This window comes from Mercurialis annua, linkage group LG1-X (genome assembly GCF_937616625.2).
Source record: "Mercurialis annua linkage group LG1-X, ddMerAnnu1.2, whole genome shotgun sequence".
Taxonomy (NCBI): Eukaryota; Viridiplantae; Streptophyta; class Magnoliopsida; order Malpighiales; family Euphorbiaceae; genus Mercurialis; species Mercurialis annua.
The window spans coordinates 3,973,267-4,001,103 of NC_065570.1; the positions used below are offsets into that span (position 1 = coordinate 3,973,267).

The 27,837-nt window shown below is 33.3% G+C and overlaps 3 protein-coding genes across 4 annotated transcripts; all 3 read left to right on the forward strand.

Moving 5' to 3' along the window:
- The first annotated feature begins 5,544 nt into the window (after nt 1-5,544).
- Nucleotides 5,545-7,025, forward strand: LOC126664685 (leucine-rich repeat receptor protein kinase EMS1). The gene has a single exon (XM_050357194.2). The coding sequence runs from the start codon at nt 5,685-5,687 to the stop codon at nt 6,699-6,701; it is 1,017 nt and encodes a 338-aa protein (XP_050213151.1). The 5' UTR covers nt 5,545-5,684; the 3' UTR covers nt 6,702-7,025.
- Nucleotides 7,026-19,657: 12,632 nt separating this feature from the next.
- LOC126680393 (uncharacterized) lies at nt 19,658-24,610 on the forward strand. Its single transcript, XM_056104389.1, has 8 exons — nt 19,658-19,712; nt 19,933-20,139; nt 20,249-20,349; nt 21,000-21,017; nt 21,178-21,249; nt 21,763-22,131; nt 22,303-24,438; nt 24,522-24,610. Exons 1-7 carry the CDS (start codon nt 19,658-19,660, stop codon nt 24,097-24,099), a joined length of 2,619 nt encoding a protein of 872 aa, XP_055960364.1. The 3' UTR covers nt 24,100-24,438; nt 24,522-24,610.
- On the forward strand, nt 21,163-27,414 carry LOC126677821 (uncharacterized). 2 transcript variants are annotated; one of them, XM_050372629.2, is made up of 6 exons: nt 21,163-21,249; nt 25,558-25,801; nt 25,879-26,023; nt 26,106-26,399; nt 26,479-26,585; nt 26,842-27,414. In XM_050372629.2, exons 2-5 carry the CDS (start codon nt 25,560-25,562, stop codon nt 26,533-26,535), a joined length of 738 nt encoding a protein of 245 aa, XP_050228586.1. In that variant the 5' UTR covers nt 21,163-21,249; nt 25,558-25,559; the 3' UTR covers nt 26,536-26,585; nt 26,842-27,414. The 2 variants fall into 2 exon arrangements, with proteins under 2 accessions (XP_050228586.1, XP_050228578.1); XM_050372621.2 differs by lacking the exon at nt 21,163-21,249 and having other exon boundaries at nt 25,341-25,801.
- The last annotated feature ends 423 nt before the right edge of the window (nt 27,415-27,837 follow it).

Consider the following 27,837-nt stretch of genomic DNA (forward strand, 5'->3'; position numbering starts at 1 on the left):
GATATGATAAAACATAATTTTTTTTAAGTATACTCACTCCAGCACGTCATCCGTAGACTAAGTATATCACATTATAACACGTTATTAAAGTGATGACAATTTTGTAATTTGTTTGTTATTTATTTATACTTTTGAATAGTAGTAATCAGGGCCGGCCTTACACAAAGTGAGGTCCTAGGCGGTAAAATGTGTTTAAATTAAATATTAAGTTTTTTTAATGATAATTGATAATATATTATATTTTGAATAATAAAATTACACAATGTAAAATTAATACATTAAAATAAATATATAAATTTCAAAACATAATTACAATAATAGACATTAACAATTCGTTAAAATGATAAATTTTGAAATGAATTTGTCGTGCGTCGCAACCCAACTTTTAATCAACCACCTGCAATTCATCCAAATACTTTATAAAAAGTCTATTTTTCTTGCCTTTTGAGATGCAAAATTATTAATTAAATTTTTATATTCAAGTTCTGAAACTAAATTTTTTTCAATAGAAATAATTGTCAATCCATTTAATCTTTCTTGTGACATAGTTGATCGTAAAAATAATTTTATTAATTTTAATTTTGAAAAACTTCTCTCAGCTGAAGCAATTTTTTGAGATTAAATAAATTCTCCTGTTCTTTTCTTTTTCTTTCGTTTCTCATGTCCAAATTCAAATTTTCTCGAAGGCATATTTCTAAAAATAAAATATGACAATATAATAAATAAAATGAAAAAATATCACCCGGATTTCAAGAAACAACTACTGTATGAAATCAATCAATTATAGTGTTACCATCATTACCTACAAAAAAAAAACAAATTATTGATATAATTAAAAACATAAAATAAAGGAAAAATATAAAAAAATAACAAAAAAAATAAACAAAAATCTTTGACTCAATAATATTATGCATTAATTGTACTGCTAAGAATTCAATATCAAAAGATTTACTATACTCTGACAAAAAAACTTTTTTACTATACTAATAAATGATAAAAAAAAAAATCTGAGGCCAGTAAAAATTTGAGGCCCTAGGCTTAGGCCTTAGTGGCCTAGGCCTAAGGCCGGCCTGGTAATAATATTATAAAATTATCATCATTTTAATGATATGTCATAATGTGATAGACTTAATTCACGAATGATGTGGTGGACTGAGTCTACTTAAAAATTTCTCGATAAAACATCACAACTTGAATTTATAATAATCCAGTCAGAATTATAGTACTACAATCGGATTGCCACCGGGCCACGTAGGCATAAATTGGACAGATTTCATTAAAGACAAGCCATAATCACCAAAGAAACAATATAATAATCAATTTATAATATTTTAAAATTCGATAACCAAACTGTAAATAGAAAAATATACGATAATTCAAAAAATCACTTTGATTTTAATCTATTATTGATGGAATTGAATTACATCGGAGATGGATATGCCTTACATAAAATGCATGGAGTATTGTGGAAATTAAGATGATAGAAATGTCGTTGAAGACCAGAACTGGCTAGCTAGCTATTTCTTTGAAACTTCTACTGTCATCATCGGGTAATTGATTCTATGGGTCACTGTACTTTTCAAGAATTGCAAAATGGTGACCAAACTTCAAAACATAACAAAATGGTTACTAAACTTTTAAATATGTGATTTTGGGAGGTTTTTAAGTGTTTTACGGTCAAATTATACATATGTAGTAATCAAATTTTGATTATTTATGACAAATAAGACCTTATATTTCATATATACACACAATCAACAAAAAATCGACTCAAAATATTTTTCTTCAGTGACCAAAAATCCTTCTATCTTAACATAACCAAATAGTATAGTAACTAAAATGTTACTTTTTGAAGTTCAGTCACCATTTTGCAATTTTTAAAAAGTACGGTGACCTCCAAAATCAATTACCTGTCATCATCTAGATTTTAATTCTTATTTTAGAACAAAATACTTTAAGAACCTGACTTACAATGAATAGATAAACACTAGATAGCACTGAAATTAGTTAAGAGCCTCACTTAGGAAAAAGATATGAGCTTATTCTTAAAAAAAAAACATTAGATCTATGTAATAGTATATTAGATCTAGATTACTAATACTTACTAGGATTTTGTCTAAAAATCTGAGTGGATTATTATAAATTCAAGTTGTGATGTATGAGTTTGAATAAAAAGATATGAAACTCATCGCGGAAGTACTACATCAAGGTGTAGGCCGTGATCAGGTAAGAATCAAATCGCGAAAAAATAGTGTTGTCACGATGAATGCTATGGTAAGACCACATCTGTAACACGGTTGCAGAACTTGCGGTTGAGGCCATAATGACACCACGGTCATGACCATGGGGATCGCCGTGGTCACGGTGAAGTGCTAACCTGGATTTTTAGTGTAAGATTATAAGTATTTTTATTGTGTGTTTTTATGGTGTTCTTAAGATTGTATAAATCAAAAATGTTGTACCTAGTATTATTCAATTTTAATTCTCTTGTTAAGTTAGACCATTTGTAATGATCGAGTTTTAGACATTGAAATGATTCCTAATCATTTTCTTGTATACTCTTATTTAATTATTAGTAAATTATTTATTGATCATCCATATCCTTTATGTTGTCAGCATTTATAACATTTGAAATATGATTTATTGGTATATATATATATATATATATATATATATATATATATATATATATATATATATATATATATATATATATAACGGTTTTCCGACAAAAATGATTAAAATTTGCTCGTCAACCTCTTTTTTCGAAATATTTTAAGAAGAAAATAGAGAAAGAAAAAAAAGAAGGAAGAAAAGACAAAAGAAGTTATCTACAAATTGGTATCTTTAAAATGATTGCCATCATTATCAACATTGATGTTTATGGAATTAAAATATCATAAATAATTAGTAAATTTTTTTGACGAATAATAGTTAGTAATTTTAAAAATATTAAGGATAAAACAACAATGATAAATATCAATAGATAAATCAAATTCAATAGTACATAATAATACACAATTCAGTTTGCTCCTGCGACGGCATACTACGTACGTACCATATTTTACATTTCTCTTAAAAAAACGCTATAGTTAATTTGGGTATAACATTAATTATTACTCTTTCCGTTGCAATAGAGTTGTCAACTTTAAATTTTTTTTGTCCCAATACTTTCGTCCACTTACAAAAAATAACTAACTTTTACACCTAATTTTTCTATATTACCCCTATTTAAAATTCGCTAAAAAGTAAATTGAAAGTAAATTGCAAGTGGACTCTATATTAAATAGGGGTATGACAAGAAAAATAAGGTGAATTTTATAAAATTCATAAATAATAATTATTTTTCTTAAACTGTGTGATAAAGGTAAAGTGGACAACTCTATTGAGACGGAGGGAGTATTAGTTTATCATACGCGTACCTAGTTGTTGGTATCCACATTAACAACATTAAAGCAGAATAATATAATTGTGGCAAAATAAAGTTTTATATTTTCTACTTTGATCATTTAATTAAATAAATTTTTAAAATTAGTTTGGATATTCTAATGTATATATTAATTTAGGGAATTGAGATAATTATATCTAAGACCAAAGTTGTAACTTGTACCTAGCTATTTCCGGGATCATTTGAAAGAAAAATTGATTTTATGAATGGTTAATTTATACAAATAATATTTTATTTCAGTTTAAAAAGAGTTATGCGGGTTTAGATTTGAGAATTACAAAATGTGCCTAAAGATATGTTTGAACTAAGAGTTTGGAATATTTATCATAATCGTAAAATTGATGGACCAAAATATACAAATTACATTTTGGATATATATTTGATAAAATAGTTAAAATTAAAAATATGAAAAATCATTTTGCTTATAATAATATAGCATATGCTTAAATACATTATTCAAGTATTAAAAGTGAATTTGAATTTTTATATAAATGAATTTTATAGCTAATAAAACATTATTGAAACAATTTAAAATACTTAATTAATTAATTTTTTTCTTCTGAAATTTGTATTATTCATTTAAATCTATTGAACTTTTATATTTGATTTAGTATTAATATAATTAAGAGTTTTTTTTTACAAATACCGGGAAAAATGAAAATATTTACAAAATTGCAACATATATTTTTTCTTAACAGAAATACAAAAAATAATTACAAAAGTACAGTTTTAAAAAAAATAATTACAAAAAATACTTTTTTTTATATAAAATTCATTTTTTCCAAATTTTATATATGTTTGGTATATAATACGTATATAATTTGAATATAATTCATTAATTTTGTATATAATCCGTATATAATACGAATTATATACGTTTTTTTTAAATAAATTCAGATCTGAGAAAATATCAAATTTTAAAAAACGGAGAAGATAAAGATGAAGCCAAACTAAAAATCTAAAAACAAACTGAATAGATCTATACATACAACAATAAATCCTAGATTTATACACACAAATCATAGATTTATACATATAAATACTAGATCTATACATATAAATATAATTTTAAAATATTACACTCACATGACGGCGGTGTGGAGGAGATAGCAGCGGCAGCGTGGTCGTGATCAAGGGGACCGCGGCGTCGGCTTGCGCGAGGAGGGACAGCGGCGGCGGCGTGGGCGTGGAGGGCACAACAGCGGCGTGGGCGTGGGCGTGGAGGGCACAACAACGGCGGCGGCGACGTGGACGTGGAGGAGACGAGCGGCAACGGCGTGGACGTGGAGGGGACGAGCAGCGGCGGCAGTAGAAGAACGGCTGTTGTGTGTTTTGAAAAATTAAGTTTGATGATGGGTGGTGGCCATTAATGGAAAAAGAAACGAAAAGAAAAACTAGGGTTTCAAAGATAAAAGAAGAAAGAGGGAAAATATATTATTTTTTAATAAAAAAAGTTAAGGTGGTATATTTAAAAATATGAAAAACACTCTTGTAAAAAGAAAGTATAAGATAGGATGTTTGTAAATATTTTACCTTATTATGATATATAGTGTAAATATTTCTATAATTAACAGATTTGTCAGAATTAATTTTAGACTGTAATGGAATTATAGTAAACATTATCTTATTTCATTTTAATTAAATTCTATTTCTATTTACCATATTAAATCCAAATTAATCGTTCATTAATAAAATATATTATGAAATTCATTCAAAAATGCAACAAATCTTAGAATATAATTGAAAGAAATCTATGGAAAAGGCAAAAATGTATTGATAAGAGAATAAAAATATCTCAATCGAATTGGATATTTTAAAATCCTCTTAAATCTTTATTTGTTTTATTTTATGACTCGATCTATGTCAAAATTATTGGTCAATCTAAATAATTAAGGAGTTTCGTTGCGCGACTTTCCTTAATTAATATAGAAAAGTAGATTCAGTGAGAGGGCGGCCAACCATAACTATAATAAAATCAAACTTATAAAATATTCCAACTTTCTTACCAAAAAAATCTCATCTTTTCAAAGCATACACATTTTCTTTTCCATTACGCCAATTAGATATTTCTTTCAAATTTTTGACGTATTATATAAGCCATTTTCTTGCAAGAAAATTTATAAGATAACCTACTTTTTCTTGTTCAAACTCAAATTCTCTTATCATGATATCAAGATTTTCATCAGAAACCAAACCCTAAAAACACCAAGAAAGTTCTTTACGTGGGGTTACAAGCATGATTTCAGGAGAGGAAATTGCTTATGATTTAATCTTGTCTCTTCTTGTAATTTCCTTTATAATTTTTGCTATTGTTTTGTTTTTCTTTTGTAGAAAAAAACCTGTAAAATCAGAAGAAATACATTCATCTGTCAGAGTTTCTGCACCGTCGTATCCATTGACAGAAATCGACACTGCTACTGACGGCTTTCATCATCGGAGAATTGTCGGAAAAGGCCGTTTAGGTACAGTTTACGCAGCTTTATTAGCGAATCAAGAACTAGTTGCTGTCAAAAGAATACACCCGTCTCTTGTTTTAAGTAATGCCGGTTTCGGATTTTCTTCGATTCTCAAATCTCTTTCTTTAGCTCAACATCCTAATATAGTTCCCATATTAGGGTTTTCTCAAGCTCCGGGTGAAAGAATTATAGTTATGGAGTTTGTCGGTATGGCAAGCTTAGATTTTTATTTACATGAAAGTACTTCTGATGGCGGTTCGTTACTTGATTGGAACCGGCGGTTAAAGGTTGCCGCCGGGGCGGCTAGGGGGCTTCAGTATTTGCATGAAGGGATCGCGCCAAATATTATACATGGGTGTTTTAAGGCGTCAAATATTTTATTAGATGTGAAATTTTGTGCTAGGGTTTGTGATTATGGGCTTTATTTTTTGGTTCCTAATGAAAAAAGAGGGCTGGTAGGGTACGTAGATGATGAGTATTGGAGTGAAGTTGCCGCCGGTGGCGGCGGAGCTTGTAAAGCAAGTGATGTTTTTGGGTTTGGTGTGGTTTTGTTGGAGCTTTTGAGTGGGAGAAGAAGTGAAGGAGGATTACTTGTGAAATGGGCATTGCCTTTGATTAAAGAAATGAAGTTTAATGAAGTTTTAGACCCTAAACTTGCAATTTTTGATATGAATCAAAGTATTATAAGATTGGCAAAAGTTGCATCAGCTTGTGTAAGCAATACAAGGAAGAGTAGGCCTACAATTGTTCAAGTAGCATCCATTTTAAATAGTTTGGAGATTGAGATTAATGGATGATCCAAATTTGGAAATAGAAAGAAATTACATAGATTATTAAAGTTAGATTTGGATCGTCATTAAGTTGATAAGAAGCTCTTTTGGATCACGGGTTCGAACCATACCATATATGCAACCTTTTAAAAATTTGGAGACACAATCCACCTTATAAAAGACCTACACTAATGTGGAAGATTTAAAAGTGTTATCTCTTAAATAAATTCTGTTAAAAATATATCATGAATTCTGTACTAAAAGATTAATTTGGAGTGTTATTGAGTAACAATTTCACCTAAACACATATTAAATTAATTTTTATAACATATGATAGAATTTATGACTGAATTCTTGATTTCAAAATTTTAAATAGATATAATTTTTTATTTTTTAATTTTAAATAATTATACTTATTCAATTACTTTTAAATTTTTTGAATCCATGATTTCACGTTTTATTTTAAACTTTAAATTATAAATTAGTTTTATTTTTTTTATTTTTAATATCTATATTTTTTTTTTTTGGTCAATCACCAAAGTAGCAATTTTATTATTGCTTGAAACAAAAAGGCCACATACAACAGCCCTAAGGCAAAACCAGTACACAACCTGAGAAGCTCAGCTAAACAAAACCAAAAAAGACACAGATCAGCCTACCAAGGCTCCCTGCTGCCCTCCCACTCAAAAAAACCAAAACAGAGCACTTCTAATTCAGTCTAGCTTCTACTGCCTTCCTGATCTTCTCAAAGATTTGATCACAAGTGTCTGTTTTTTGGTTGAAAATAACATCATTCCTGGCTATCCACAAATGATAAACTGTGGCAGTGAACCATATCTTCCTAGTCTTAGCAATCCTGGATTTTCCTTTTGATCTTCTGGTAAAGAAGCTCACCTCTCTTCTCCAGTCAAAAGCTTGCCTCTGGAATCCCAACACATCCAAAGTTCTCCTCCAGACATCAGTAGAAAAATCACATCTAAAAAAGAGGTGCTCAGTGCACTCACTGTGAGCATTACAAAACACACACATAGCAGAGTTGATTACACCCCATCTTGCAAGTTTGTCCCTGGTGTTTAATCTATTCAAAATGGCCAGCCAAGTGATAAACGAGTATCTGGGGATTTGACCTGCAAACCAAATTAACGAATGCCAAGTAACCTTCTCACAAACACCAGCTAAGAAACTCCAGGCACTTTTAATAGAAAAGTAGCCATTATTCTGAGCTTTCCACACTATTTTATCATCGGTAGTATTGTTGATTTTGTAATTGCTTTGAATGTAACTCCAAGCATCAAGAGTATGGTCATCCATAGGGTCTGGAAAGGACCAACAGTTATTCCTCCAAAGCTTGAAAACCTTTGTTTCTTTAGGAACATCTGAATCAACAATATTAATGTTAGGAAATCTTTCCACCAAAGACTTTCCTCCTACCCAAGGGTCATTCCAAAATTGAAACTTCTTCCCATTACCTAGCTTATACTCAAACATAGGCTTGACCTCACTTCTGATCTTCAACAAATTCCTCCATGACCAGGAGCAGTCATGAGGTTTGGTAATTCCCCAAAAACTCAGCTTCCTGAGCTTGTTAGCATTGACCCAGCTAGCCCACATGGAAGGCTTCTCTGAAATCAACTCCCAAATATGCTTAGAAACAGCAGCTTTATTCCATATATGGATTGGTTTAATTCCCAAACCACCACAACACTTCCCAGTGCTTACTGAACTCCACTTAACCAGCCCACCTCTTTTAGTGCTATGCACACCATGCCAAAGGTATCTTCTACAGATTGCTTCAACTCCATGAATTACTGCTTTAGGAAGCAAAAACACTGAGCACCAATAAATGTGCATACTGAGAAGCACTGAGTTGATCAATTGAAGTCTTCCTGCATAGGACAAACTTCTGGAGTTCCAAGCTGACACTCTACTTGTTATTCTTTGAATTAAGCTATTACAGTGCTCTTTGGATAGTCTGGTAGAAAAAAGAGGCAGACCTAGATATTTGACAGGTAATTCACCCTCCTGAAACCCCAGGATGTTAAGCAGAGCAGATTTCTGATCACCAGCAGGCCCATTGAAAAATATAGAGCTTTTATGATGATTAGGCTTTAAACCTGAACAAGAAGAGAACTTATTGATAGCATTGTTGATAATGCTAATGGAAGCAGGATCCCCATTGCTGAAAATTAGCAGATCATCTGCAAAAGCCAGGTGAGTTAGCTTAATTCTATTACAACCTTTGTGATAGGTGTAACCAGACCCTTCCTTTGTACTGTTCTGCATAATTCTTGAAAAAAACTCCATGCAAAGAACAAAGATTAAGGGGGATATGGGGTCCCCCTGTCTTAGGCCCTTCTTACCAGGAAAAAAACCTACAGATTCTCCATTAACCATTATTGAGAACATGGCAGTCCTGATGCAGGTCATGACTAGAGTTGTAAACTTCCTGGGGAACCTGAAACCAATCAGGATCTCTTCAATAAAATCCCAAGCTACTGTATCATACGCCTTCTGGATGTCAACTTTGATTGCACACGCATTGTCTTTCCCTCTGTGATAATTTCTCACTATCTCATGAGCTAAAAGGATATTATCAGATATGCATCTCCCAGGCACAAAAGCAGATTGACAAGGATTGACAATTTTCCCAATAACCCTGCTAAGCCTTCTAGCCAGAACCTTTGAAATGCCTTTATAAATCACATTGCAGCATGCAATGGGTCTATAATCACCAATGATTTTAGGATCAGGCACTTTAGGAATAAGGGTAATGGAGGTTGAATTGGTCTGCTTATGCATTCTTCCATTTGAGAAGAAATCAGTGATGGCCTTAGAAATATCACTTCCAACTATATTCCAAGACTTCTTAAAGAAAGCACTACTGTATCCATCAGGGCCAGGGGCTTTGTCATTGTTGATGGAGAAAATGGCCTCTTTAATTTCATCTATAGAAACCTCTTTATCTAACTCCATTCTGTCAGATTCACTCAGATTAACACCTTCAGCAAACATCTCAGCATCAGAGTTGATCCTATTGAGAGAACAAGACCCAATAGTGTTTTCATAGTGTTTAACAATTTCCATCTTAATCCTTTCTGGATCTGAACAGATAGAACCATTATTGAGAGCTATAGAAATAATCTTTTTCCTAGCTTGTCTTTGAATCATGCTCCTATGAAAAAATTTTGTATTCTGGTCACCCAATTTAATCCAAGAAATTCTGGATTTCTGTCTAATAATGCTTTCTTCCCAAGCCATTTGATTATAGAGATGCTTGTACACAGCTCTTTCCTCTTCATGCAGTAATTCATTAAAAGGATCCACAAGAATATTAGCTTGGAGACTGCTTAGTAACTCCTTTGTTTTCACAACTTTATCAGATATATCACTGAACTCCAATCTGTTTAACATTCTCAAGTCTTTCTTTAGCCATTTAAGCTTCTGATACACTTGGTTCATATGGTTCCCATAAGCATTTCTATTCCAGCCACTAGTCACAATGTTTCGAAAAGATGGATGCTCACTCCAAACATTAAAGAATCTGAAAGACACCTTTCTCACCCTATTACTAACCAGATGAACAATAAGAGGGGAGTGATCAGAGATTCCAGGGCTTTTAACATCATAGTAAGAATCATTCCAATAGCTATTCCACTGATCATTAATGAAACACCAATCCAATCTCCTCCAAATCCTACTCTCACCAATTTGGTTATTACACCAAGTGAAACTATTACCAGTTCTCATTAGTTCCATAAGATTTGAATTATGAACACAGTTCTTAAATTCATCAGCAGCATTAATGTCAATCATATTGCCACCCAACCTATTACCATCATTCATTACAGCATTGAAATCCCCAATTACAATCCATTTATCATCTATGGACTGACTAATAAGAGAAATACTATTCCACAACTCAGTTCTATCTGCAGCTATGTAAGATCCATAAACAGCAGTGCAATAGAAGGTAGTATTCTCACAATCAATTCTACAATGGATAAATTGGTTATGAGTTACAATAGGGCTGACAACTATATCATTCTTATTATAAATGATCCAGATTCTGCCCATACTAGAACACACATAGTTATTGATTATCTCCCAACCTGGCAACTTACTTTTCATCTTACTCCAAACTGAATCAAACTTAGAACTATTAACTCTAGTCTCAACTAAACCAACCATCTTCAACCTATTTAGAGCAATTATAGAAATGATCTCAGATTGCTTGAGGGCATTACTAAGCCCTCTAATGTTCCAGCACACTAACATATCATATTATTAGGTGGGAAAGTAGGTCTCACTCTGCCTTCCCCAATAACTCCAACATTTTTCACCTTGCCCTGCCTAACAACATTCTGTAAAACAACATTTTGATCACCAATCATTAAAGCATTAAAAGGATTGTAGCACTTCTCCTTACCATCAGTCACAGCTGTAGGCTTTGTACCACTATTAGTTTTTGTAACAGGCATCTTCATGCTAGCAGGAAATTTGCCATCAGTCTTAGCCGTAGGCATATTTTTTCCATCTGTCAGAGCTTTAGTTTTTCCATCAATCCCCTTATTCATGCCATCAGTCTTAGCTGTAGGCGTTTCTTCATAAGCTTCATTAATGATCTCAGACAGTATAGCATCTTGCAGAATTTCTTTAGTCCCTGTAACACTATTAGATCTTTCCTTCATTGTTCTCACTTTACAGAAGTTCTTTGAATGGCCCAATCTTTTGCATATGTCACAAAATAAAGGCTTCCACTCATACACTATTTTCTGCTTATAACTGATACCATTTTCATCCATTAAGTCCACACCATCTGGAAAGATTCCAAAAACCTCCATTTCAACCAGAATCCTTGCATACCCCAATCTTGTTCTGTTTATAGTGCACTGATCACAAAACAGGGGTGTCCCACAAAAACTACCAATCTTGCTAAGCATATTAGGTGTCCAAAACTCCCATGGCAGACCAGGTAGCTGAATCCAGATAGGAACAGTCTTGATATCAGCTGGGTCCATTGACATTCTAGGACTCCATTGTTTAAGCATAAGCGGTTTCTGATCAAAAGTGTAAGGACCAGAACCCAACACCTTCTTACAGTCCTCCTCAGTTTTAAACTCAAAGAGAAACATTGAAGCATTGATTCTTACTACATTAACCAGGCCAGAGTTTCCCCATCTATTCTTAACAAAAGCAGCAATTCTCTCAAACTTAGGAAACATGCCTAACACACATCCAACAATTGCATTTTTCCACTTACTTTCTTCTATTATAGTTTCATTAGAGTTGAAACTAACAAACCTATTTCCATCTTTCACCGCCGGCGGAATGAATTTGAGTTCCCCAGCAGTATTCCTCGAGCGATTATCACCAAATAAATCTCTCCATGTTTTGTGATGAACAACAGGATCATTAGGCTTGATCACATCATTCTCAACAACAACATTAGTAACCTCCATTACTAGCTCCTTATTCCCCATCAAAGAATCAGTCGTATCCATTGATTCAGAAATTGATTTTTTAGGGTTTTCACATTCCCCAATCCCTGCCTCACATTGAGCCATATTATCACCATCAAGATCCGATGATACAGTAGCAGTTTTAGGATCCACAACCACAGTAGTAGTCGATTTAACTTTTTTCCCTGACTTTTTCTTCGCCATTAAAGCAAGAACGAAGCTCAAAAAGGAAATAACCGTTTCCTAAAGCACGCGTTCAGAGAGAAAAAGTATGAGAGAGAAAAAACGGTTTTTTTATCTATATTTATCTTAAACCGCTGATCTGAATGAAAATTTGATGTGTCAAAGTTACAAAGTGGAAGATGGGGATGTGTTTTGACTTTTTTAAAAATAAAAAATTGATACTCTTGTTCAAGTGGGACAATTAATATTCAACTGGAAGAACGTTGAATAGGACTGTGACATGTCCTTGGAAGTTGAATTTAATCTTTTTATTTTCGTGTACGGTGGGGATTTTTTTATGTAAAAGGACAGCGACCCAATTTTCTTTATAATATTTTTCACACTAGGTAAACTATATATATTTATATACGAGTAGCACATTTTTATTTATTTATTGTATAAATAAGGTGACATAATAAATATATAAAATAATTATTCTTAAAAGTACATTACATGATAGAGTTATTATTAATTATCAGTATCAATGAATTATAGTAGTTCAAATAAAAATTAATTAAACACATAAAATTAAAATAAAAGAAAAAGGATATAAAAAGAAATCGCGGCTCTTCCAACTGTAAGCGGTGCACATTCAATTTTTTTGTTTTTCGTCTCAAGTCCTTTGCGGTTCACTATGGATCAGATGGTTTTCTTGTTTTGACCGGAAAATCACCTTATTTTCCTCCATCTATACATATCAAGTGTTTTTATTTTTTAAACAATATTATTCTGGTTTTGGAGTTCTTTATTCTTTATAAACCGATCATGGTTCTTATTTTTGGTGTGTGTTTATATTGGTACTTTTAGCTAATATAATTAACTTTTTAGCTTTTGAATTTTTAAGACTATCGTTCTTACTTGGTATCTAATATTACTGATAATTTAGATTATTTGATTTGTTCATGATTATTTAATGTTTGTTCGCTCTTTAAAATCAACATCCCAGATTAATTAAAAAATTAGTTTTAAAGAAGTCTGTGAAGCGAAGTACGGAAAAAATAAATCTGTCTAAAGATGAATTGGTGCTAGTAAATTGGATTAATCCCCAATTTGTGCATCTACCTGATTTTTATCCCATTTTGTTCACACAAAATTGATATTTACCATTTAATGCATGTTTGGGCGCATTCGCATCAGTCTTATGCGAACTACATGAAAAATCAGTGTTGTTTGCATAAGACTTATGCGAACAGCATCTTTGCTCCACGCTGGCGGCCAGCGTGGAGCAAAAAAACCATTCCCATAAAACTTATGCAAATAGCTATAACAATTTGATTGGGAGTTATTCTCCCAATCATTATCAACTTATTGGGATTATTAAAGATATTGTCAATTTGTAGTTAGTTTTCTGTTTGTTTTGGACTGATTATTTTTTACATAAATCTTCCAAAAGAAAAGTTTTCAAAAATCTCCCATAAACAAAATAAAAGAATTGAGACAATATTATCCTTACTATTTGTCAATATCTTATACGTCTATATTTGAGTCAATAAAATGTTGACCCGTAACAAATATTGGTTTGGTTATTAAACCAACCAACCGACCGATTCTGATTTGACCGTTCGGTCAACTGCGGTGGTCAAACGACGGTCAACCCCCGGTCAATGCTTAGCTATAGTGGTGAGATTTTAAAATAATTAATAAAACACAATTTTACTCTTGGTGGGAATCAAACCCATAACCTCTCACTCTTTATCCATGTGTCTAACCACCAAAGTAAGACATGCTCGTTGTCTTAATTTACTCTTTAATATATATAAATATACTCTTTAATAATATATAAAAAAAGCATATAAACTAAATATAAATCTATTAAAATGGTTGATTATAAATAATATATTATTATAAAACACTAATACGATATTACGTTTATCAAAATTTAAATTAATTTATTCTAATTAAATATGTAAATTAAATATTAACTTAAATAAATTAAGTTAAAATATATTTATAAATTAATATATTAAAAACGTAATCAACTTAATATCAACTCGACATAAAATCAAAATAGATTATATAAGTTTATTGAGTTGATATTAAGTTAATTTTTAAAATTATAATAATTTACTAAAAAATTTAGTTTGATTTGACATACAATTTACATTGAGTTGACATTGAGTCGACATTAGGTTTACATTGAGTCGATGTTGAGTTATTAAGTTTACATTGAGTTGATATTAATTTACATTTCAAAATTAAAATAATTTACTAAAATTTACTTCGGATTGACATTAGGTTTATATTGAGTTGACATTGAGTCGACATTAGGTTTACATTGAGTTGACATAGAGTTGACATTAGGTTTACATTGAGTCGACGTTGAGTTATTAAGTTTAAATTGACTTGATATTAATTTACATTTCAAAATTAAAATAATTTACTACAAAATTACTTCGGATTGACATTAGATTTACATTGAGTTGACATTGAGTCGACATTAGATTTACATTGAGCTGGTATTGAGTCGACGTTGAGATATTAAGTTCACATTGAGTTGATATTAATTTATATTTCAAAATTAAAATAATTTACTAAAAAATTACTTCGGATTGACATTAGGTTTACAGTGAGTTGACATTAGGATGACATTGAGTTGACATTAGATTTACATTGAGTTAACATTGAGTCGATGTTGAGTTGATATTAAATTTACATTGAGTTGATATTAAGTTAATTTTTAAAATTATACTTACTAAAATATTTACTTCGAATTGACATTTATTTATATTAAGTTTACATTGAGTTGACAATAAGTTTACATTGAGTTGACATTGGGTCGTCATTGAGTTGACATTGAGTCGATATTAAGTCGATATTAAATTTACACAAATTAATGTAAAAAATCTTAAATAATTTACTTTCAATCTATTATAGTTTATTTTTAAAAGTATAAATTATAGAATAATAGTTTTATTATAATAATAAAAAATAATTTCATTTTAAATTTATAATTATTTATCAAAATATTTACTTTGAGTTAACTTTTACTGAATATTAAATTTATATTAAATTGACATTAAATTTATATTGAGTTTACATTAAATTTACTTGAGTTTATATTGAGTTGACATTGAGTTCTTATTAAATTTATATTCATTTCACTTATTTTAAATTTACTTTCAGTTTATTTTATTTTAATAAAACCTTAAATAATTTACTTTCAAATTACTATTAGTTTATTTGTCATTTTATAAATTATTTTTAATAGTATAAATAATGAAATAGGCATTAAGTTGTCATTGAGTTGACATTAAGTCGTCATTGAGTTTTTGCACACCACGGGAGTCCCACTACCACATATCCGACCACGACCACCAAACCATCTTTCAGAAGTGGATTCCCTTGCAAGGGTTTCCCCCCATTGCAAAGACCAGCTCCGGCTGCTCTACTAAAAAAAAGATCTGATTTAAACGACTAGAAATTTAGAGAGAGAAAGGCCTAAAAAGCTCCAAAAGAAAAGTTGGGATTATATTTTTTAATTTTAAAAAGTGGAATATGTTTAATAGTCTTACTCATGTATTAATAAAGGGTGTAAAATATAAATATATGTATATTTTACTTTTTTATCATATAAATATTTAATAAATTAATTGAATTAGACTAATTTAATATAAACTTATAATAAATTTAATTTAAGTTCATATTTAGTTGATATTTAATTTGCATTATAAAATTAATTTCATTCTAATAGATTAATCTAGATTTTATAAGGCAGAAGATACAAAAAAAATTCTCGACTTTTTCTCAAAAGTACAGATCAACCCTTTTACTTTTTTTAGGCACGATCAAGTTCTCGTGTTTTTAAAATTGAACAATTAAACCCTTTTAGTTTATTTTTAGGACGCTTACCCCATCAAATTTTCGATAAATATTTTAAACATTAAAATTATTTTTGAACTTTTTTTCTATATGATTATGAGAGATATATTAGCCTTTAACGAGTGTTTCTAATGATGTTGGATGAAAGGGGGTTATTTGTTCTATTTGAAAATAAAGAGGGCTTATTTATGTCGCAAAAAAATAAAAGGGCTGATTTGTACTTTTGTGAAAACTATGAGAGTTTATTTGTACCTTTTACCATTTTATACTCAGTTATATATATTATAGAGTAAATGTTGACAACAATCAGCTTTTGCCTTAATGGTAAAGCACAAGTTCTTTTTTATAAGAGGTCCAAGGTTTAAGTTTTTTTCAATTATTTCACTTAATAATATTTAAATTAAAATAATATAATAAATAAGGGCAATGTAAAAATAAGTAAATGAAAAGGTAAAATAGACTATTATTTTGAGTCCCATGAAAGTGTCAAATGGGACTATTACTTTAGGACGGAGAGAATATTAACAGATCACATTACTAATCACTATATCAATTAATTATGTTTATTATTCCTATAAAAATAGATAAATTGAGAGTATAATATTAAATGAATAATAACAAATAGGTTCATAAACATACATAGCTTAATTTAAGGGATTGTAAGAAATAGGTCTAAAAAGATCACATGCAACTAATACATTTTATATTTTTTCGTCTTCAAATGGCCATATACATTAAGTTTTGTATACTATTGATTTACTTTTTTATTTTTTAATCATATGTTTAAATAATATCAAATATAAATGACAATAAATAAACTATATATAACAATCTCAAATGTAAATTATGATAATATATAATAATAAATTATATTTAATAATCTTAAATGTAAATCATGATAAATAAAAAATTTATAAACCACGTACAGCGTACGTATGAAAAATAAATTAGTCTATTTTAAAGACGTTTTATCCAAGCCAAGTGCTTTGACTTTATTTGATTATTTTTTTGTTCTAACTAGAAGGGTAAAACGCTTGTGTTACTATAAATTTATTCTATTTTTTGTCAATTTGTAGTTAACTCTCTGTTTGTTTGGGCTAATTATGAACCCAGAGTTGCCTGGCCCAATAGCCAATGCTATATGAAATCAGACAACATGGGTTTAGATTTGTGTTCATGACCCAATTTAACACAATATTTTGATATACCACCATGTATGGGCCATTGGTCCACTAGGCCCAATTATTACCTTGAAATGTAGGCTAGATTTTGTACATAGTTTGTTTTAAATGGGTTATTATTAGCCCAAGTAGCAAGGGGATGAGAATATAGTAATAAAATATGATTGTGAAGAAAACATATAAAAAACATAAAAACATAAAAGTTTATTTAAAAATATGTAAAATAATTATATAAATTTAAATTTAATTTATATATTTAATTAATAAAATATCACTTAAAACACATAATGAATTAGCTGTGAATTTTATAATAATAATTGAAATTAATATCTAAATTTTTATACATATTATAAAAATATAATACAGTCCAATAAACATATAAAAAAATATTGCATGTGATGTCAACAACAAAGTTTGTGGATAATTATCAATGAGCTATAATTCAAATGGTAAAAGTGCTAAGTAGCAAGCTACCAGGTCGTGGGTTCGATTTCTCCCACAAGCGCTCCCCTTTTCCAAATTATCCAAAAAAAAAGGTTTGAGGATAATTGATTTTATTTTTTTATTTGTGGATAATTATTTAGGGTTCTTTTTACATAAAATAGGTGTCTAAATTTTACTACTCCCTCCGTCCTAATAGAGTTGTCCACTTTACCTTTATCACACAGTTTAAAAAAAGTAATTATTGTTTATGGATTTTGTAAATTTTTTTTACTTTTTTTGTCATACTCCTATTTAATATAGGGTCCATTTGTAATTTACTTTTATTTACTCATTAGTGGATTTTAATTAGGAATAATATAGGATACTTGAGTATAAAAGTTAGTTACTTTTTAAAAGTGAACAAAAGTTTTGGGATAAAAAAATTTCTCAAAGTGGACAACTCTATTGGAATGGTGGAGTATTATTTATCAAAACCGTGCACAACATTCTGATTATCAAAACGGAAAACACACCTTTATCAAAAAATTTGTGCTTCTAGCACACTAAACCAAACTCATTCCATTAGTTACTAATTTGTTGAAATTAAATCAAATTATAAAAATTAAAGTATACTATTAGAAAACGAATTACCGACGGAAAATTTCTTATTTTATGACGAATTTTATCCTTTTACCGACATAAAACTAATTGAGCGACGAATTTTAGTTTTTTTGCAACTGAAAATTATATGTTGCTAAAATGCTAGTATAATGAATTTAGGTTTTTTTTTTTCAATCAGTTGGGGAGGTGAAAAATCTAGCACTTGTGGAAGCTTGTGATACCACGACTTTATAGTATATTGTCCTAACTCATTGATAGTAATAAGTTTAGGTTGATTTGGTTAATGCATTGGGATATTAACGTTCACTAATGACGTTATAAAATTAATTTCAGCCAAACTGAACATAATTTTCTTAAATATTTGTACTTCCTCCGTCCCGTTTAAGAAGTCTCATATTCTATTTTGGGATGTCCCATTTAAAAAGTCCCATTACTATTTTTAAGATGTTTTTCTATTGAATACCCTATTTTACCCTTATTTTAGTTATCTTAGAGGAGATCTATGGAAAATTCCACTATCATTAATAGGGGTAAAACATGAAAAAACATGAAAAGACAAGAATAATTAATGTTTTCTTAATCTGTGTGTAAAGTCAAATGGGACTTCTAAAGTGGGACGGAGGGAGTATATAATAAGAAAAGCAGAAGTCGTTGATCCCCATTATATATAAATCTAAAAAGTCTTTGAAATTGGATTCGCTTTTATATAAATTTTCTCTTGTGATCTTTTTCACTCAGTTATGCAGTAGACGTACTCCAGGAGTATACGTTGGAGTCTTTAATTTGACCTGTAAATTGACTTTAGTCATTCATTTTTATTAATTATGTAACTCCTTTATAAAAGTTTTCTATTTTTGTTTACTACTTTAATCTACGAATCATTAACTACATTCAAAATCTGTTCAGCCTTCTTAAACTTTAATTTTCTAAAGAATATACAAACTGCAACACAATTTAAATTTTAACAATTATTTTCACCAAAATAATTCAAGTTAAATTTTTAGTTTTTTTTGGGGGGGGGGGGGGGGAGGGGGGGGGAGGGGGGGGCTTGTCGAAAAAACTGTAAACACGATATTGACATTTTGTTATTCAGCACTTCTAGCATTTGAAATCCAACTCGTTGGTAAGTTATACTATCAGGTAATGGATTCATAACCTTATATCACTACTAGAAATCCTTCCATTTGCGACGGAAATTAGCGACGGAATGCCTTTCCGTCGCTAATTTCCACATTTAACGACCGACTTGGCGACAGGAATGGCAACCTGTCGCCAATTTGGAGGGAAAACGATTACCGACGGAATTTCCGTCGGTAATCCGTCGGGGATTTGGCGGGCTGATGGCGGGAAGAAATGGCGCCTTTTTATTTTGGGGTTAGCGACCGGACTTATTAATCCGTCGGTAATATTACCGACGGATTACACAATCCGTCGGTAAATCATTTGGAAACGGTACGCACCGTTTCATTTAAGATTTACCGACGGATTACCGACGGACACAATCCGTCGGTAAATCTTAACCTAATATCACAGCGCCGCAGTCAGCAGCAGTTCATCTTCTTCCTTCTTTCTCTTTTCTCCATTTTGGCGATTTCTCCTCCCCTCCGGCGATTTCTGCTCCCATTCCGGCGCCATTGATACCACTCCTCTCCGGCTGCCCCCACTCCTCTCCGGCGCCAGTACTGCTGCCGCCACTCCTCACCGGCGCCACTGCTCCTCCACCGCCCCCACTTCTCTCCGGTGCTACTGATCTACGGTAAGTTAGTTTAGGGGTTTTATTAATTTTCATTTGTTTTATTAATGTGTTTTAGTTATTTAATTTTTTTATTTATTTTAACAAAAAAAATAGTTGCTGCCGGCCACCCTCCACTGCCGCCGGCGCCGCTGCCTTTCTCCGGTCTCCGGCCACCCTCCACTGCCGCCGGTGCCGCTGCCTTTCTCCGGTCTCAGGTCAGTATAAATCATTCAATTAGTTTTGTTTATTTTATTAAATTTAGGTTTAAATTAGATTAGTTAATATTATTAAAATTAGGTTTAAATTAGATTAGTTTTGTTAATTGATTAGGTGTTTTTTTAAATTAGATTAATTGATATTAATAGATTAGATTAAATTATTGTTTATTAAAATTTGTAAGTTTATTTAAATTAGGTTGGTATTATTTAAATTTACATTTTATTTAAATTGGTAACTTTTATAATAATATGATAGTTATATAAAATTAGGTTACTTTTTATATTTGTGTAAATCTATTAAAATTAGGTTAGTAAAGTAGACTAAATTTGTAATTGAAAAGAATTGTTTTTTATTTTGCTTGGTAAAATTAGGTTATTTTATTAATACTATTTTATTTAGATGTTAGTTAATTAGGCTATGCATGTAAATAGAATAGTTAAATTTTTTAATAGTTGATTAATTTGGTTAAGTTTTATGTGAATTGGATTGTAATCGTAAATATACGTTTAATTGTGTTACTTGTTAGTTTTGAGAATTTAGCGTATTTAGTTAATAATAACTGTAATTAATATAATACTATCTGTAATATGAAACAGTTTAGATGAATGGTGTTGGTTATGTGGAAATGTGTATTGTTTGCTTGCAGGATTTCCCTGAAAAATGGGTGATGCTCATTTTTAGGGGAAATGCTGCCGGATTTTCGTTAAAAATATTATATCACTTAGAAAATTGAAAAAAATGTATCTTGATAAAGTATTAATTTGTATTTTTATAATCTGATCCAAAACTATTAATGTAGGTTTGTTTCTGAAGATTGCTGATAGCCGCTGATCATAGCCGCTGTTGTTTGTTTACATCGCTTATCTCCTATTTATTGCGGTTCTGCTCTTCAACAAGTAAGTGTTACTGCATTTTTGTATTCAATTTATAGTATTTAGAGTAAATTGAATAACAATTAAATTTATTTAACAAAGATTTTATTCACACCGAATAAAATCTTACCTAGCCGTAGAAACCCGTCCCGTGTGTTCAAGCGATTGAACGACACGGGATTGTACGTGTGTACAGTTCGTAAAACTGCCGTCGTCTGCGTAATTTGATCACGAAAAAACATATATGTATGGATATGGTATAAAAATATTCGGTAGTTTTCTGGCGTATGTTCTCCGGGTGGCTATTTAATATAGGCTGTGTAACGCTTATTCCTTACGGAATATATAATTAGCGTTACACACCCTATATTATGTAATGCACCTGGGGAACGACGCCGGAAGGCTGCCGAATATTTTTTCCGTATTCATGCATATATCGTGATCGAATTATGGGGCGCCAGTTTTGCGAATGGGATAGGACCCTACCCTTTTAGCAGTCAATTACATTGACTTTGCTATGTTGAGCTTATGAACCAGTACGTAATTGTACGTCCTCCAGAAATGAATCCAGACCGCAGCTGGATGTATACGAGGCATGACAGAGGCTTCCTGCCGCCAGATTTTTTCCCTAATCTTGAAGAGTTCGTGAATTTTGCTGTACAACATCCCGAGTGTATGAATGGAGAAGAGATAAAATGCCCATGTTCTAGGACAAAATGTAGAAATACGAATTTTCGAGATGTCGAAGTTGTGAAACTACATGTCTTGCAGTCTGGGTTTGTTCCAGATTACTATGTCTGGATTCACCACGGTGAGGTGAATGTCCCTCCTGTTGTTCAGCAGCCGGTTAATGAATACGATTACTATAATGAGGGAGGGGGAGATTTAAACTCCGGTCAGAGAATGGTTATTGATGCTGCTGGTCCTGAAGTTTTTGAGGAAGAGACCCCGAATGAAGAAGCTCAGAAGTTTTTTGATATGATGAGTGCGGCAGAAGAAGAAATATGGCCCGGAAATAGCAGACACTCACCCCTGTCCGCATCTGTTGAAATTTTGGATATTAAGTGTCGACATCAGGGGTCGATATCTTTAATTGACGACACCTGCCGTTTATTACAAGAACTGCTTCCAGAGAACAACAAAATGCCGAAAAATTTTGCTAATATCAAGAAGCTAGTGAAAGGTCTCGGGTTGCCGGTTGAGGTTATTGAGTGCTGTTTGCACAACTGTATGATTTACTGGGGGGCGGACGAGGATTTAACCCACTGCAAAGTTTGCACATTTCCTCGGTGGAAACCTGTTACGAAAAGCAATTCGGCCAAAAGAAGGGCTAACGTTCCTTACAAAAAAATGTTTTATTTCCCTTTAACTCCGAGGCTGCAAAGGTTGTACGCTTCCAAAGCCACGGCTAAACATATGACATGGCACGCTGAACATGAAATGGAAGACGAGAAGATGTGTCATCCTTCTGACTCTCCGGCGTGGAAACGGTTCAGTGAGTTGCATACAGATTTTGCTGATGAAACAAGAAATATCAGACTAGGCTTATGTACTGACGGGTTTCAACCATTTGGTAGTTTTGGAACACAATATTCTTCCTGGCCAGTCATTGTGACGCCGTATAATCTGCCTCCAGGCATGTGCATGAAGGATGAGTTTATGTTTTTGACAATACTTGTCCCGGGACCTGGAAATCCAAAAGACCAGATGGATATATTCCTGCAGCCGTTAATAGCGGAGTTGAATCAATTGTGGGAATCTGGAATTCGGACGTATGACGTTCAAAAGAGGCAGAATTTTCAAATGAGGGCGGCGCTTATGTGGACAATTAATGACTTTCCCGCTTATTCAATGTTGTCTGGGTGGAGCACATCAGGAAGACTGGCATGTCCGCATTGTATGGAAAATACCGAGGCATTCACGTTGCCCGATAGTGGTAAACAGTCCTGGTTTGATTGCCACAGAAAATTTTTACCTACGGGCCATCATTTTCGTCGGAATGTTACTGAATTTCGAAAAGGCAAACAAGTAAAGCACAAATTTGGAGGTGTGAGGACTGGAGATGAAGTATTAGCAGAGGTTGACGGTCTGGGGTTTAAGAGGGCTTATGAGACAGATGCTAAGGCTACGAATGCTGATCTATCTAAAGGCCGTGGTTGGAATCGAAAGAGTATCTTTTGGGATTTACCGTATTGGAAGACAAATGTAATCCGGCATAATCTCGATGTCATGCATATTGAGAAAAATGTATTTGACAACGTTTTTAATACCGTACTCAATGTACCTGGTAAGACAAAAGACACGGCAAAATCTAGGGCAGAGCTGAATAAGATTTGTGATCGTCCCGGTCTAGCACAAGATCAGGAAACCGGTAGATATCCAAAGGCTTTGTATGCTTTGGACAGGGATTTAAAAAAGATTTTGCTCGAATGGATTCAAAAGTTAAAGTTTCCGGACGGTTACGTGTCCAACTTGTCAAGGTGTGTTGATTTAAACAGTTTGAAGATGATGGGCATGAAAAGTCATGACTGTCATGTCTTCATGCAACGACTTTTGCCAATTGCTCTCCGGGAGCTTCTTCCGCCCGAAGTGTGGGAACCTTTAACTGAGCTAAGTATCTTCTTCAGAGAATTAACTGCCACATCGCTGAAAAAGGCAGATCTTGAGAGATTGGATCTTGATATCCCGAAGATACTGTGCAAGTTGGAACGTATTTTTCCACCGAGTTTTTTTAATTCGATGGAACATCTCCCGGTACACCTTCCATACGAAGCTATGATGGCAGGACCTGTTCAGTATCGTTGGATGTATCCGTTTGAAAGGTACTACATCTACAGTTCTATTTCATCGATCGAGTGGTTGGTACATGCATGAACTAATTATTTGATTATGCAGATACCTGAGAAAACTAAAAAATAAGGTCTCGAATAAAGGCAGAGTGGAAGGAAGCATCAGCAGCGGATATTTATTAGAGGAAACAGCGAAATTTGCATCTTTCTATTTCAAGGATGGTGATCCGATGCTACCATGTCGGATGCAAAGAAATGAAGTTTGCGAAATGGACGTTGATGATGATGTCGACAGATTATCCATTTTCAAACCGAAAGGGCGACCTATAGGTGCTTCTCGGAACAGATATCTGGATGATGCTGAATATAATGCTGCCCGAAGCTATATCCTTCTGAATTGCACTGAAATCGAACCTTTCAGAGAGTATGTCTTCATATCCACATTTAAGTTCAATATTGAAGAATTTTATACAATTTGTCTTAATTCGCTCGTATTCTTGTAAATAGAGTTTTTGAAGGCGAGTTGTATGAAATCAACCCCGAAATCACACAGACCGAAGTTGTAGTCAAGTTGGAGAGTGAATTCGCCTTTTGGTTCGAGCAACATGTAAGTATTTATGTTGTTTTATCGTCGTAGTTGTATATATTATCGTGTTGATCCGTTTAAATAATTGTGCTACAGGTGAAATACCAAACTGTCTGTACCAATCCCTATATTCTAAGTCTTGCAGAAGGACCGCTTAGATCGGTCAAAACATTCAAGGGGTATTGTGTGAACGGGTTTAAATTCAATACTGAAGAATATGGGGAGGATCGGGTTACAATGAATAGCGGAGTTTGTGTAAAAGGATCACTCTACGGTCCGGCTGAAAGCGACTTTTATGGAGTGTTGACTGACATTATCGAGTTAGAGTATCCAGCTCTACCGATAAAAAGGACGGTCTTATTTAAATGTAATTGGTTTGATCCTACGAAAAAAGTTGGTATGTTAGCCCATCCTCGGTATAACATAGTGGATGTTAATCATAGAAAGAGGTACAACAAATATGAACCCTTCATTTTAGCTGAACAGTCCGATCAAGTACATTACTTACCTTATCCTAGCAAAAGGCGAGACAAAAAAGACTGGTGGGCAGTATGCAAGATAAAAGCTCGCTCTGAGATAGACATGCCTGCAACAACTGTTCCAGCTTTCCAAGATGATAGTGCAGATCATCTGCTCGATGTCATAACAAATGAAGAACCGACAAATTTAGTTGATCCGAATGGCGAGGCGGACGAGGCTGCATTACACAACCCTCCATTAATGGAGACGGAAGATGATTATCCACCATCTTCATCAGACGATGAAGACATTGGAGCGGCAGATAATATAGAAATTGCATGATTCGTTTAAGTGTCATTTATGTAGAATTTTGACTTTTATTTACATTTGTTGATGTGGTAACTTTATTTTGTTAATTATAAATTATGTGTTATGGTTTTTATAATAGTTGTGTTTATTTTTTTCTTGTCGAATATTTTTTTGTAATCTTTTTTGCAGATATGAGAGGTTCAGGTGGTTCTTCTGCCGGCCGAGGCCGCGGTCGGGATACAGTTCAGGGACGCGGACGTGGACGCGGCGACCCAGAGCAGGATGCCCCTGAGGACTCGGATCCCGGGGCTGAGCAGCAGGTGCTAGCTGCTAGACCTGCGCCGCGGAGAGCGGCGAGACAGCCGCAACCACAGGGCCAGCCACCAGCGACGGACGAGACTGGGAGGGTTAGAGTTACACCAGATGCTGCAAGGTATGATTGACAACTTTTTTTTAAAAAATAATTTAATTTAAAAAATGTGAAAACTAAGTGTTTTTTGTAATGTGCAGAGAAAAATTACTGGATAGCAGGAACGACAGCGGGACAGCATCTAGGGCGATCTTGCCCATTTTCCGATCTAGATGGTTTGCTGAGGGTTCCTCGTGGAAGAAGATTACAGCAGAGCATAAGGGATTCTACTTCGAGGAGTTCAAGGTTGTTAAATATTTAAAATTTTAAATATATGTTTAACTTTCTTTTTGATTTCTAATTATATTTATTTTTTAATGGTTTGCAGAAGGGTTTTTGCTGGGACCCGACCTACCCTGAGGATCTGATTAGAGGGGTCTTCTACCGACATGCGGGCAATCGGTATAAAGATACTCTCCACAACATGAAGCCGGATAAAAAAGAGGGCAGTGTTAGTGCTGATACTTGGGCGTCATGGAAGCGAGACTGGGATACTGCTGAGGCTAAGAAAAAGTCCGATATAGCACGAGCTAATCGGATGAGTGAGCCGTCCGGAGCTGGCACCGGACCTGTTCGACATACCGCAGGATCGCGATCGGCTACGAGGCATAAGACAGTTATGGTATGTTTTTAATATTAATTAATAATCATGTTAAATATTTTGTTTATCTATTAATTAATTTGTTCATTTCATATAATAGACTGAGGAGCTTGGTCGAGAGCCCACTTTGGTGAGTTGCATGTACGGTTGCACCTGACCAAAGCAGATCGGACTGTCTTTGTTGACAAGAGATCAAAGGATAAAAATGTAAGTTTTAACCTTAAGTGACTGTTTAATATGACTTATATATAACTTTAATTATATAGACGTTGTTTATAGGATGTTTACGTGTTTGTTGTGGGTGTTGTGATTGCTGTTACTTATAGTTGAACAGAGTGTCTGTAGTTTTTGCAGGATGTCCCTGAAAAATGGGTGATTATCAAATTATAGACAAAATGCTGCCCAATTTTAGTTAGAAATGTAGGTTTAACTAATTTAAAAATTTGTATTTTTTAAATCTCAGGACCGTTTTCAGGCAGAGCTTGCTGCAGCAACACAGTCTCAGGCAGCTGGAGAAGGGAGTTCGTCGACTCCAGAGCCGATCGACGAGAACGAGCTGTTTTTGTCTCTCGAGGCAGTCAAGAAGCAGCGAGTCTACGGTATTGGATCGGCTTCAGCATCCTACATCGGCCAGAGCAGCGCTAGCCGATTGCGCCGCGGCGGATCATCCCAGCAGGGGAACGTTAGTACTGAGGACATAGAGCAGCGTATTGCTAGGGAGGTTGAGGAGCGGCTCGAGCAGCGGATTCGTACTGTGGAGGCGGGTTTCGAAGAGCGGGTCGAGCAGCGGATCCGTAGTGTGGAGGCGGGTTTCGACGAGCGGATCCGTACTGAGCTTGCGCGGCTGATGACTACACTCCCACCCGAGTTACGCCCGCAGTTCCCACCACCCTCACCCCCTCCTGCTGATGACACCACCAGTTTAGAGTAGGCTTGTGATACACTTGGACATATTTATGTTTTTTGTTCGTATACTTTAATATTAATGTTTTTTGTATGCTTTTTGACGTTTATATATATATTACGGATTTGGTTATATATATTTATTGTTTCTTATGTATGTGAATGGTATATTTAACAGGTCTAACGAATAACAGAAAAAATATGAAAATAAGCCGTAAAAAAATAAAATTTTGCCAAAAATAGGTAATTTAGCGACTACCTTTTTTAACTTTAGCGACGGATTTTCCGTCGCCAATTGCAAGAAACAGCGACGGAATTACCGACGGAATTTCCGTCGCCAAGTTAGCGACGGAAATGCCGTCGGTAATCCGTCGGAAAATTGGTCGGCTGGCCGACCAATTTACCGACCTTCTGCCTCCAACTTACCGACGGCATATTCCGTCGGTAAGTTGGCGACAGACTGTGTTTTGGGTCGCTATTACAATTAGCGACCCAAAATTTACCGACGGACGGAGTCCGTCGGTAATCCGTCGCTAATTGTAATTAGCGACGGATT